The sequence below is a fragment of the Gobius niger genome, assembly GCF_951799975.1.
Source record: "Gobius niger genome assembly, chromosome: 21".
Lineage (NCBI taxonomy): Eukaryota > Metazoa > Chordata > Actinopteri > Gobiiformes > Gobiidae > Gobius > Gobius niger.
This window is the reverse complement of record NC_136872.1, coordinates 7,318,859-7,332,171: the sequence shown is the minus strand read 5'-3', so window position 1 is coordinate 7,332,171 and position 13,313 is coordinate 7,318,859. Positions and strand designations below refer to the sequence as shown.

General features: G+C 43.7%; 2 protein-coding genes across 13 annotated transcripts in view; both read left to right on the top strand.

The window, feature by feature from the left end:
- ank2b (ankyrin 2b, neuronal) overlaps positions 1-6,283 on the top strand; it is a 154,599-nt gene extending 148,316 nt beyond the window's left edge. For all 12 annotated transcript variants that reach the window (XM_079579542.1, XM_079579543.1, XM_079579540.1 and 9 more), the window contains 4 exons: positions 2,495-2,578; positions 2,684-2,848; positions 3,298-3,486; positions 6,131-6,283. In XM_079579542.1, coding sequence (XP_079435668.1) covers positions 2,495-2,578; positions 2,684-2,848; positions 3,298-3,486; positions 6,131-6,145 — 453 coding nt within the window. In that variant the 3' untranslated portion in view covers positions 6,146-6,283. The remainder of the gene's footprint in view (positions 1-2,494; positions 2,579-2,683; positions 2,849-3,297; positions 3,487-6,130) is intronic.
- Positions 553-2,157, top strand: LOC306980606 (uncharacterized protein; the record flags this gene model as incomplete). Its single annotated transcript, XM_079580032.1, has 2 exons — positions 553-1,361; positions 1,969-2,157. Exons 1-2 carry the CDS (start codon positions 639-641, stop codon positions 2,155-2,157), a joined length of 912 nt encoding a protein of 303 aa, XP_079436158.1. The 5' UTR covers positions 553-638.
- Positions 6,284-13,313: the final 7,030 nt, after the last annotated feature.

The window sequence follows — 13,313 nt, the reverse complement described above, 5'->3', positions numbered from 1 at the left end:
TGAGTCCGCCATCTGCCGACTCGGACGAGGAGTTGGACATATGTGGTGCAAGCGCAGACAAACTAGTTTCATTACCAGAACACTACAGCTTTGTTACAACAACGCAACAAGCAGGCAGCCCTATACTACAAGAACGCAATGATGCAAAAGACAACGTTATAACAAGTTCATCAGAGAACTGGATGTGTCAAAACAATGTGTGCGAGGCAGCCATGAAGACTTCCCACCATGAAGAAGACAACATCTCATCAAGGGTAAGAGCAAGAGCATGAGAGTGAAGCTGGTGTTGGACATGAATATTAACCACAGATGTGTTTTGGTGGGCCTGGAGTTTTCATTTGATCCACTAACAATAACAACACAGAGCTGCACCTCATCAACTATTCAAAAACAAGCAACTACAGACTTGTTTCTTGGGCACCTGTAATTGCATGGTTATATGCTTTTTTACTTTTGTACGAGAACAACAGTACAAGCTCAGAAATAACTTTACATTTACGTTAGTAGAGTGTGTGAGTGACCTTAAAAGCCTCTTTATAATAGTAGATGCATGTAGATCCACTTGCTAGTTGACAACCAGAACATGCCAACCTGACCTACAGTATGTCCATTTCCAGGCTTCTAAGGCACAAGATGAAATGCACGGTCCAATAGATTCTGCAAAAACTGTACAATTAGGTTTCGCCGATACAACATTGCCTCACAAGCAAGGCAAAGAAGTTCCACAGCCGGTACCGGAGCAGATGACATACACGAGTCATCAAACGGTCACGCCCATTCTGCCCTCAACAAGCGAGGAACGCGTGCCATCTGAGCTCTTTTCACCAATGTCCAGCCGCTTCCTGGTACCTCCGGATTACGAAGCGATCTTTTCAGGGGAGCAGAGCCTTAAAGTTTCCGAAACTCCGGTACATGGTGAGCCTGTCTCTGGTCAATTCACTGGCAGCACAGTAAAGGCTGGAGATCCGGAAGAGTTGGAGTTTTCCCCGGACTTCAACAAAGTTCTGGAAGAATTTGAGCAGACGGCCAAAGAGTTTGAATCTGGCAAAACTGTGCCATGTAAAGAGTCCGCTTCAGATTCAGACGTGGAGTTCTTTGACTGCAAACAAGCTCTGTCTGACGTGTCAGAGGGCGAGGACACGAGTGCAGAAAGAGCGATGCCGTATCGTATTTCAGAACCACCGTCTCCAATGCCGCGCTTCTTACGGACGGACGACTACAAGCGCTTCTCCTCCGGAAGCGAGAGTCTGGGGGAATTTGCATATGATTCTGGGGGCTCGCAGACCGCCCTGCCAGTGTGCGAGGAGCTGCCCCCTAGAGGCAAGGCAGGGTACTATGACGATGACGATGACCTAGAAAGGGTAAGGTGTGAGCATGTGCACAGCTGCACTGGTTTGTCGCTTTGGGGCTGTGATAATGATTGAGGATTGACAAATATCACAAATATGCCACTACAATGACTTTGTGCATGAGAGATTTATATAACGGATATATAAGAAACTGAAAACATCTGGGTTTCCAAACTGCTGCATATGCAGTCTGGTTCTCTGCGCTTTGCTCCCTTGCTGTTTTATGTAACCTTTGTGAAAAGAGAAATAACAATGGGCTTTCACATACAGTAACTGGCTCAGTGACATTCGGAATGAGTGTCTGCTTGATTGTTTTTGATGCTTGACTGATTTGAGCATTATAGCAAGTTTAACTATGGCAGTCAGCCAATGAAACCAGGAACTCTCAATGCATGGTTGATGATTGTAGGAATTTGAAGAAACCCTTCATATCTCTGCTTACAGATCCACCTTGCATGCGCTCCTCCATTACGATGTCCCTTCTCTTCATCTCACCCCAATCATTTCTATCAACACATTTATCATTCGATATAAGTCGCGGTAATGATTCTGTGAGGTCAAGAGAACAGGCACTTTGCACCGTGCTGTAGACTTGTTTTTGACCTCTTGCTGTCTTCAGGAGATAGCAGAGGAGCTAGGGTCTCTGTCTGATAGTTCAGAGGAGGAGATACTGACCACCAGAGTGGTCCGACGCAGAGTGATCATTCAGGTAAACAGGCACGATTCAGGGCATGACTTGCACTGGGTGCTGGTGCTCAGGGTGTGGAACAGTGTGCAACGAAAGTTTCACATTTGTGGGTGTGCTTAGTTTACACTGGTGTAAAATGAGGTATTCTTAAATATATGTTTTATAGAAGTAACCCATCTTTGGCATTCTAACTCCTAAAATAGTATAGTGTGAAGTAATGATTGCTGATGATTTGTAAAGCTGATTTGTTTTTTTTTGTGTTTTTTTACTAACCCAAACCTAGCGCTGTTCCATGTGCGGACAGTTATTGTACAATTATGGCAAAGTTGTGAAACAATAAATGATGAATTTGCATGTTTTCTGTTTAGACAGAATATGAATAATTGTTAACTTTTCAAAGACACCAATCTTTTCTCATTGTGTTTGGAGCTGACTGTATTCCTGCTTGTTTTGACAGGCGGATACGTTACCAGATATCCCGCCACAGACCGTTACTGAAGAAAAATACACAGACGAGCATGGGAACATGGTGGTCAAGAAGGTACGTCACTTACTTCCATACAAACTGTACAAGAACATACACAATGTTCTTATTATCAAGAATGCATTATACTGACGACCGGTTCTCTTCTCCCTGTTCCCCCAGATTACACGGAAGGTGATTCGAAAGTATGTGTCCCCGGACGGCTTGGAGACTCAGGAAGTGACCATTGAGGGGTCTCAGCAGGACATGGTCCGGATAGAGCAAGGCGACGCAGTGTCCCGAGTGGTCAAGAGAACTATCCTGCACAGTGAAGGGGAGCAGAGAGAGGTCAGTGGGCGTGGCTTAAAGTGTATTGCCGCGAAAAGTATTTAACTGTAAGTTTGAATGACTTTAATCATAAACTGTAATTCTCAGTGTCAAATAATATTAGTTATTAGACTGGATTCTTAAATAGATAAATACAAACCAGAGCTCGGGCTTTGAAATGAATGGACCCAACATTTTCAGCTCCTCTTAAAGCCATACTCACTTACTTTCATTGAATAAATATGACTTTTTCTTTGCCTCGTTGCTGTGAGCGGGCTCGCCTCTTCTCAGACCAAACCCCTAACGTCTCCATGAAGATGTGGTGGCTGAGCGACCTGTAAAGTTCCACAGACAGGCTTTAAAGAACCACTCATTTTATCATTATACAACACACAAATAAAGCATGTACAACTCAAACCGTATCCAAAATCGCCTTGACGTTTACAGTAATCCTCCTCTTGTGTCCTCAGCTGACCTTCTCCGAGCCTCGTGCTCTGGGGGCGGCCACAGCGCCGGAGTTCGAGGTGGAGCCGGCGCAGGGTCGGAAGGTCAGCAAGGTGGTGAAGACAACGGTGGTGAGAGGAGAGAGGTTGGAGAAGCAGACGGGAGAGTCTTCGCTGGCCACGGACCTACCAACAGCCAGGGAGGACTTTGAGAAGGTCAGTCACTCGACGGTTCGACAGTTCCTGCACTTTGTTTCTCTTGACATGCCCCGATTCTTCCCCAGGCGTTGAGCTATGCGGGAGGCTTTGGCAAAGTGCAGCTCCCTCACGTGATAGAGAGAGAGATCGTACGAGAGGACGGTTCTGTGGTCAAAAGGTCGGCAGGATTGGAGTGACTAACAGAACTGCTAGCATGCTCTGATCCCGATAAAACAAGAGCGCATGGTGTGCTGTGTTTGTAAAAGTGTAATTGTAACTATCACTAGACACCGTGGGCGCCAACGACTAGCATGTGAAGCAAGTTTCACTATTCAACAAATCACACAAATATGGCAACACACTTTCTAATGCCCTGCAACTTAACCATTCGACCAGAGAAGCACACGCTGTCATGAGATATTTGTATTTAACTCTAGGAATGTTCACAATTCATTTAGCCCATATTAATTCCATATAAAGACTCTGGTTTCAGGTGGTTTTAGCTCAGAGAGTAGAGCGCTCAGTAGAAAGTGCTTAGTCAGCTGTAATCTGAAGCTTGTGAGTTCAAATCTCACTCTCATTGTCTTAAATGTCTAGATATTCACAGATATTGCCGTGGGATTAATGCCATGAATACTTGATGTTGGAGGTGACAGCGTAGCTCGCTCGGTAAAGCGTATGGCCTGTGATGCCGAGGTTGTGGGTTCCAATCTCAGCGGCACAGACAAGTTACCCCGTTATAGATGTCTGTGCTGGCTCTCACTCGTACAGGAGCTCAATGAAGGTTCTTGAGTCATCTTCAAGGCTTTGTCAGTGACACTAGAGTTTCAGCTCAGCCCGCAGACTGGATATAGACCACAGGGAGGACCACATTCCGCCCTTCTCTCAGCTGATCACTGCTAATTACATATTGATCTGTCCCGGGCGGAGTTTCAGCCTCATTAGCATGACAGAGCCCTCCAGGAGGCTGCTGTACAGTGGAGACAGGAGAAATCACAGGCCGCCATTCCTGTTCATGGACGGATTTAGTTTCTTCACAAACATTTCTTCTTTGACTCCTCTTTCAATCCAACATTTTTCTTAAGAGAATAGGCCACCGTTTTTAAATACTGAGATATGTTCTTACCTTAGCTTAGACGAGTCGATGCAAGACTATATTGCAAGGCGTAGTAATATTACTACACCGTGCAATATAGTTCCCCCCCGTGTTTATCTGCAGTGTTGATAAAGCCTCTTCTGTAGCTGTTGTTTGCTGTCTCCAATGTAATATTCTTTGCGATCCTCTTCTGAACGCTGGTGAGGAACCTCCAGAGGTCCCTGGGCTAAAGGAGATTTGAGGGGAAGCATACAGGCTCCTTTCCCTACCTCTTTCCTAACTGACAGCCCTATTCGGACGCTTCTTATCAGGCGCCGGGTGTGCATTTGGTTTGGGCTTAGACCTCTGACCAATCTGCTCGATTTGGATGCACCCATCCCCGCTCCACACTTCCTCGCCGCCTCGTCACCTCGCTTTCTGATTGGCTACACGTCACAGTCCACACCACACACGATGAGAATGGGTGGGGAAATAAGAAGAAATCACCTGATCGGGGGTTAGGGTTATGATTAGGGTAAGGAACATTAAATGTGGTGTAAGCTGTGTTTCACACACACAGAGATCTTCACATATTTTCTTGACTTTCAAATGAGGTGTTACACTGGCATATAGGCCAGGGGTGCCCAAACCTTTTGTCTCTGAGGGCCAAAATGAAAAAGCATCTGTGGGTTGTGGGCCAAACACGGCGATGTCAGCGTGAAACACATGCAAATAATACTAGTTACTTTATTTTCTTTTTTTGGTATACATTTGCATTTAGTTCTATCCATGCAAATAACATGCTACAAAAGCCTAGTTTTAGTAGAACAAGATCAATTATTGTAGCAATATAGTGCAAAATGTAAACAACACCACCTCCACCTGCACTACCTACAGTGACTTTACCTCATTCATTTCTTTAAGTTCTTAATATCTTTAAGATAATGCCACTGTAGACCAATTTGAAAGTGTCAGTTCAGCAAAAATTCTTTTATAAGTCATATATGTCACTGACCTTTGCAATAAAATTTGGAAAAATGGGAAAGTTGATGCTACAACGTTCTATGACTGACAAATACCAAGACACCAGAACAGTGTTTCCTTAACTTTGTGAAAGGAGTGAAACAGCGCCCCCAATGTGTCGCTGATGGCCAAAAAGTGTACTGCATCCACATTTGCCATTGAGAATGAATGGAAGAGAGTTAGTATTAACCAGATGCGGGGCAAAAGTAGGTCACTCTCTGGCGGGCCAACCTAATTGTTTGGGCATCCCTGATATAGGCTGTAAGATGTCCAGTCAATACGCTGAGATTTGGATATGCATAATTGCAAACCCTAACCCTAAGCTGGCAGGTAGCAGGGTAATATAAAGCAGAATAATGACACACACATGAACCTCTTTTCAGTATAAATGTCCTTGAGTGTGTTGACCTCACTTTGGAACCGCTGGTTTTGTTAAAGACAGTCATTTGTTCACATATGGTGCAGCCCTATATTGTACATAGATGTTATGTCATCATAGAAAACTAACAGATCTTTTTTCTTGTTGTTGTCCCCCCCCCCCCCCCCCCCCCCCCCCCCTTCCAGAAGCCAAATGCGTAAGGCGCGCACCCAGAAGAGGACCGTGGTGAGGGACGGCCGGGGCAAGCAGGTCCATCTGGAGAGAGACGACGACACCCCCCGCGCCCTGCAGCCGGACGTCCTGCAGCAGCACCTCCACCGGCTGCTCCTGCAATACTGCCAGGACCAGGAACAGGCAGGAAGGGGACACAGCCAATCAGAGGAGGCGGAGGAGAGCTCGGAGTGATCGGACACCCCCGCCGCCTTCAGTGACCAAAGATAGTTTTGTTTTGTTTTTTCGCGGATGATGCTTTTTTTGACGGACAGCAGGGCGCGGGGATGAGGGGGGAAGGAGAAGGTGGCTGGACGATCCGACTGTCCTGGCCTCACGCGCGGAGAGGCCTCTTCTGGAGAAAAAAACAAACAAACAAACGAAAAAGAAACTCTTGTAAACATTTGTACATAAGAGGGAAGCGGAGAATGGCGCTTGGAACTCGGGGGAACGGAGCATTTACTACATTAGCCCCATAGAGCTGCTGTACTGTTAGCGCACGGACAGAGCGGGAGACCGGGCCGGACTCTTGTTTACGTCACACCTTCAGTCTTCCCATAATGCATCATCTCCTGTGTGTGTGTGTGTGTTTGTCCTATTGTGTCGCAGTCACGTGTGCGTGTGAGAAGAAACTACTGCTAATAATAATGAATGTTGCCGAGTTTTGAAGCGGGACAAGCACTTGCTCGACTCTACGTCCACCTCCCAAGCCTCGGGGGTTTTAGCTGTTAGCGAAAGCCAAAAGTCTGGATCGCCGTTTTTCTCCCACTTAAACCACTTCGTACTATTTTCAAAGCTCTAAAACTATGGCTATTAAAGCAGTACTAAGTAACGTGTTTACCTTAATAAATCCTTTCCGTAGTCCCTGTGGGGGTAGTACAAGTGTTTATGGGATGATAGGAGGGTCTTTCATCGCCCCCTGGTGTCTCTGGACAGAAAACCATGTTTGCGACTTGACTGCCCCCGGTCCGGAGACAGCAATACACACTAATGGAATCACGAAGATGAAGCTAACATGCTAACGGGCAAAGCTAGCTGCGGGCTAACGTCACTTTAAACAGTATTTACAGACAAGTTTGAGTGAAAAAAAATATTTCCATTGTATAATTGGATACACAGTAACTCTCTCTCCCTTCACCTTTCCTGTCAGCGTAGTATTTACTCTCCGAGACAGTTAATAAGTTAAAAAATCTTAACTTGCTACGACACCTGCAGTTGCGCTTATGGCCTCTTGGGGGAAGAGTTACTTAGTACTGCTTTAAACAATGTATGAAATTATACTTACCAAGGTTTACGGATACGAGGCCAATATTTATTCATAATGAGACGCTTTCACCCTCACCGAAACAGAAATGATGGTTTATGATGAACAAATGGCTGAAAATAAAGAGAGAAATGCTGATTACTGCGGCATAACTGCGGCAAAAGAAACGTCCATATTGAAAGCCACACTGCGGAACATTCCATGATTTATACGTCGCCATGTCCCTGAGCTAAACTCAAACACGCGCTAGTGATGCTAAACGTGCTCTTCGTGCTCAGTTAGACGGCTGTTTTTTGCAGAAATAAAACGTCAGGAAGAGAACCTGCTGTTTCTGAACCTCGGGTTTTGTTCCATGTGGGCAAAAACCATGAGGTCTCACCGACAAAAAAACAAAAAGCACCCGCGGTTAAATAAATGCTTTATTTTATTGTATGTATCGGGTGTCACGCAGTGTGGCTTTGAGTGTGCGTCCTCGATAAGAGAAGACTTTGAAAAACCGAGACGTAAAGACACTTTGCTTTAAGCCCCCTCCCCGTCGCGTCCTCTCATCGTCTCCCCACACACTCTTGTCTCTTATTTATTTATTGCCGTCCGAGCGATGGCCGTGACAATGTCTGTCTGTGTGTGTGTGTGTGTGTGTGCGTGCGCTTGGATGTGTTTTCGACGTAAAGACAAGCGGAAGTTTCTATCACTGTATAAAAAAAAAAAAAAGAAAAAACATGGCTTATGTTGTCAAAAGTACGTTTGTTTGGTGTGAATCGAATGGAGCTTAACAATCCTCACGTTGCCATTTCCGGGGGGTGTGAACAAAGAGAACTAAGGACACAAATTGGTTTATTAACAAAGCATCTTGTTTCCAGTATATCGCCAGGCCAGTGCAAATACCTTACGCGGGCATGTACAAGTTGATCAAATTACTACTAAAGAAAAAATAAATAAACGCTAACCAGGCATAGCAGCTGCAGTGTGTACATGGCAGATCAATAAAACTGTACATGTGTCAAAAGCAGAGTCTGACGTTGTGTTTCTTCTCATTAACGTGCTTTGTTATGTCAAATAAATGAGTAGAGTCTGTCTGTTTTTTTGTCCAGGAAGTGGCGCTATTGTCGGCCTATTCTTGCGAAATTTAAACCCTTAGACGACAGCCGTTTTCTTCCTGTTGAGGACTTTAATCTGTCACTTTTTTTGTTATATTACAAGCCAAAAATGAAAACTTCTAGGACGGTCTGCTCTATTTTTACTTTAAGTCACCTTTGGTCCATCTTTTATTAGAGCTGTACACTTGTTTCTATTAATAATGATAAGAAAGGGACCCAGGTGTCGGACTTGACAGCTCTTCTGTTCAAGCCTTACAACCAAAATAACACATTGAAGGCAGAAAACACCAAAATAGATTTAAAGAAACGATTGATGTCCCTGAATAGAAAGGGATGTGTTTATTTTTGTCCGGATGACATGTTCTGAAAGTGTATAAATCCCTTTTTTATCTCTTTTTTTTTAAAACTTCCATCTGCTTCAATGGTCTGTGTTAAATGCGCGTCGTGCTACAATTTGACCACTAGAGGTCAGAGTTGGCTTGTTTAGTTTCCTCACCGTTTCCAAGCACTGGGGTTATCTATGGACTTTGAAAGATAGTGGGAAGAGAGCATTACTTTCACTGCTGTTTCACAGAGAGCCTCTCAACGTCTATGTCCAAGCATAGATACGTCTGTTAACCTCTTAACTCCCGCCTGAACCGAGAGGATCTTTTTCCTCACGTCATCAGATTCTTTTTTCCATCATTTTTTGTTGGGTATTCAACTCATTTTTGTAACTTTATTGTCATTTTTTTTGTTACATTTTTGTCATTTTTTCGTCAATTTTTTTCTTAACAGATTTTGTCATTTTTTGTCATTTTTTTGTCAAATTTTGATTTTTTTTGTCAAATTTTTATCACATTTTTGACATTTTTTGTTACATTTTTGTCATTTTTTGTCACATTTCTGTCATTTTTTTCGTCAATTTTTTTTTTATCACATTTTGTAATTTTTTTTGTCCAATTTTTGTTATTTTTTTGTCAAATTTTTATCACATTTTTGTCATTTTTTGTCACATTTCTGTCATTTTTTGTCACATTTCTGTCATTTTTTCGTCAATTTTTTATCCCACTTTTGTCCTTTTTTTGTCACATTTTGTCAAATTTTTTGTCATTTTTTGGTCAAATTTTTGTCATTTTTTGTCAATTTCTTGTGAGATTTTTGCCACTTTTTCATCGATTTTTCGTCACTTGTTTTCAATGTTTTCTCCCTTTTTTGTCACATTTCCATCATTGTTTTCGTCTCAGTTTTGTTGCTATTTTCCAGAAGCTTCTGGACTGGGGGTAAAGCCAAACTGGGGAAAATGTACTCGGTTCAGGTGGGAGTTAAGGGGTTAAAAATGACCTTTATAAACACAACGCTGCTTCTGCACACTTCAGCGCGGCTCGCAAATCCCACACTGCGCATGCGTTGTATAGCGGTTGCCAGGAGACCGAGTCACACTGGGGATTACCCGTAAATCGATCTGTCCGTCACAAAAGTGAATTTGCTGTTGGAGCTGACTTCGAGAGGCGAGCACGTTTTCTCTCCGTGATCGAATATGGTAAGACTGTACTAGCTTAAACCTAAACATGCACAACTACGGGTACTAAAACGTTAAGCTGAAGCTACCCAGGTTTTTTTTTCTTGCTTTAACCTCTTAACTCCCACCTGAACCGAGCACATTTTCTCCAGTTTGGCTCTATCCAAATCTAAAAGCTTCTTTGGAAAAAGCGTCAAGATTGAGACGAAAACGATTCAGTGAAAAAAAAATACACTGCATTTTTTCCCCCCCACTGAATCTTTTTTTCAGCAGCGAAAAAAAAATACACCAATTTTTTTTTGTTTTTATATGGTGGTGAAATACAGATGCAAACAATTCAGCTACATAAAATCAGTGTATAAAAAAACACTTGATAATAAAAACACAAATTAACCCTTATAGAATATCATTAGTCCATATACATTACACAACTGTTAACGGGACTGTTTTCTTGATAGATTGTTCTAAATGACTTCAAATGACATTAGCCGGCTAATGTTTTGGTGTACATATGTACAGAGGATGGAGTGAATGTATCATTGTCTCATGTAAAGTGACTGTCTGTGAAAGGCCCTGTATAAATCAAGGGGTCGCTTTAGATTAAGGTGTGCTCATTAAGTATTCAGCATTAGTGATCATTTTAAGGTGAGGTTTGGGTTTGGGTTTGCTATGAATAAGCTATTATTAATGGCTTATAGAGTTCGGGAAATTCCACAGTTACCATGGAGATCCGCCATCTTAGCAGCTGTTAGCACACATTTCCATTGACTAACATTCGCTAAGGAGGGTTAGGGTTAGGGGGGAGCGCAACCACCTGTGCTTGAACACCAGTAAGACGAAGGAGATGGTGATCGACTTCACGAGGAAGCCACTACCGCACACACCGCTGAACATCCAGGGGGAGGACATTGAGGAGGACCTGGGTACCTTCAAGTACCTGGGTGTTCACCTCAACAACAAACTGGACTGGTCCCACAACACCAACGCCCTGTACAAGAAGGGCCAAAGTCGCCTCCACCTTCTGAGGAGACTGAGGTGCTTCGGAGTGAGCAGGCCTCTGCTCAGGACTCTTTATGACTCTGTGGTGGCCTCTGCTCTCCACTACGCTGCCGTGTGCTGGGCCCCGGGCAGCACAGAGCGGGACAAGAACAGACTGAACAAGCTGGTCAGGAGGGCCAGCTCCGTCCTGGGCTGCCCCCTGGACTCTGTGGAGGAGGTGAGGGACAGGAGGGTGTTAGCCAAGCTCACCTCCATCATGGACAACACCTCCCACCCACTGCACGGGACTGTAGAGGAACTGAGCAGCTCTCTCAGTGGCAGACTGAGACACCCTCAGTGCAGGACGGAGCGCTACCGCAAAGCCTTCATCCCCACTGCTGTCAGACTGTACAATAAGACTGTGAAGTAACATGTGCAATAATCTCTGCATCAGCCGCACTTTATTAACTCTTCTTCTTGAACGCCGACTGTAACAAGTGAATTTCTCCTTTGTGAGATCAATAAAGGTTTATCTTATCTTATCTTAAAAACGGTATAAAAAGTGGAGGAAAAAAAGCTGTGGAACTCCATTAGCCGCTGAGTTACTGCTGGTAAATACATCTACAATACAATAACAACAATAACTACAGTATTATAACTTTTAAAATCTCCATTAGTTTACAATCACTGCTAATCCCATAATGCTTAGCGATATGACATCACATTCCCGAACTCTATTAGTGTGTTAACAGATAAAATTATATTAAGCAGTGTGTTAATACATTACAAGCATATTATTAATGCTTATTAATAACTTATTAATACTTAAAGGGGCTAGATGCAAGCTAGCCATTTTATACTCACTACTGCCACCTCAGGTCGTATGTGTAACTGCACCTTTTATATTAAAGGGGGCCTATTATGCAAAATCGACTTTTTCAAGCTTTACATCATGTTATTAAGTCATTCCCTCATTAAAACCATGCCTGAAGTGTTGCCTTGGCACATTCACGTATTTTCGAGTAATCTGTAGAAACTCTGATGGCAGCCATTTTAGGGATAAAACGCCTGATTCCTTCAGGAAACGCCCTCGACCTCCAGGATACGCCTCCGACCTTTCGTCACCAGCCGAGTAACCAACCACCGCTCCTCAGCAGAACCCCCTCCCCGCAGTGTCTAGCCCTAAGATGTAAACAGAGTCATCATGGATGATTAGCTTCATGTGTTGTGAACCGGAGCCACAGCAGACTTTTACAAAGACACACATCAGTGTTTCTGTTACCGAAACACCCAGGATTAAAACCGGTGACAAGAACACTTATTTCAGTGTCTGGTTCTGCGCTGGGCCTTGATGATGCACAGAGCCTCCGGAGAAAGCTAATGCTAAGCTAAACCTCGAGTCATCACGTGAAAACGAGAAATATGCACACATAAAGTCAATAAAACCACCACACACACAAAGAACCGTTTAACAATGATCACACACGGAGCCAGGCTTGTTGATTTGGAAGTTTATTGCTCACATTTCATCTACAATGGGTCATAGCCGAGTGGTTTTCTCCCGGAGCTAACAAGCTAGCCGCGACAAGCTAACGGGAAAATTCACTGAATACAAGCTATTATGCATTGAAAACGTCACTAAAACAGGCAACTGCTTGAAGCAGCCTTTATGATGATCACACACGGAGCCTGGCTTGTTGATTGTGTAGTTTATTGCTCACATTTCATCTACAGTGAGTCGTAGCCGAGTGGTTTCTCTCGGAGCTAAGGCACTATTAGCCGCGACAAGCTAACAACCTTCACCTTCACAACATTCATTGAAAACAGGCAGCATATTATGCACAAATAACGTCAATAAAGCAGGCAACTACTCGAAGCAGCCTTTACGATGATCACACAATGAGCCTGGCTTTACACATGTGTGGTTTATTACAGACTTTTCATCAACAATGAGCTGTAGTCGATTATAACAAGCTAACGGGTAACCTCGAAAAACCATTGTCCACTTGCACAGATAATGTCCGTCTTTGAATCGTATGGGCTCCTGCAGATCCTGGTGTCGTCCATGGGGGTATAGTTAGAGATCCATAGGGCATGGCAGATGCAAAGAGATAGCCTCCAAACAGCAGTTATTTTTCAGGCAAGAGCCCCTTCCAAGCGTCCGGTGTGGAAGGTTTGTTTCCAAATAATATCCTGTGTGGCCATTGTTCACAAAGTGATAAACAGTAGGTCCTTTCCAACAATAAAAATTAAAATGCACCGATCGTAGTTTCAATACTTGAGACAACGAGCGGAGTGTTGTTGTGATGCCACAGACA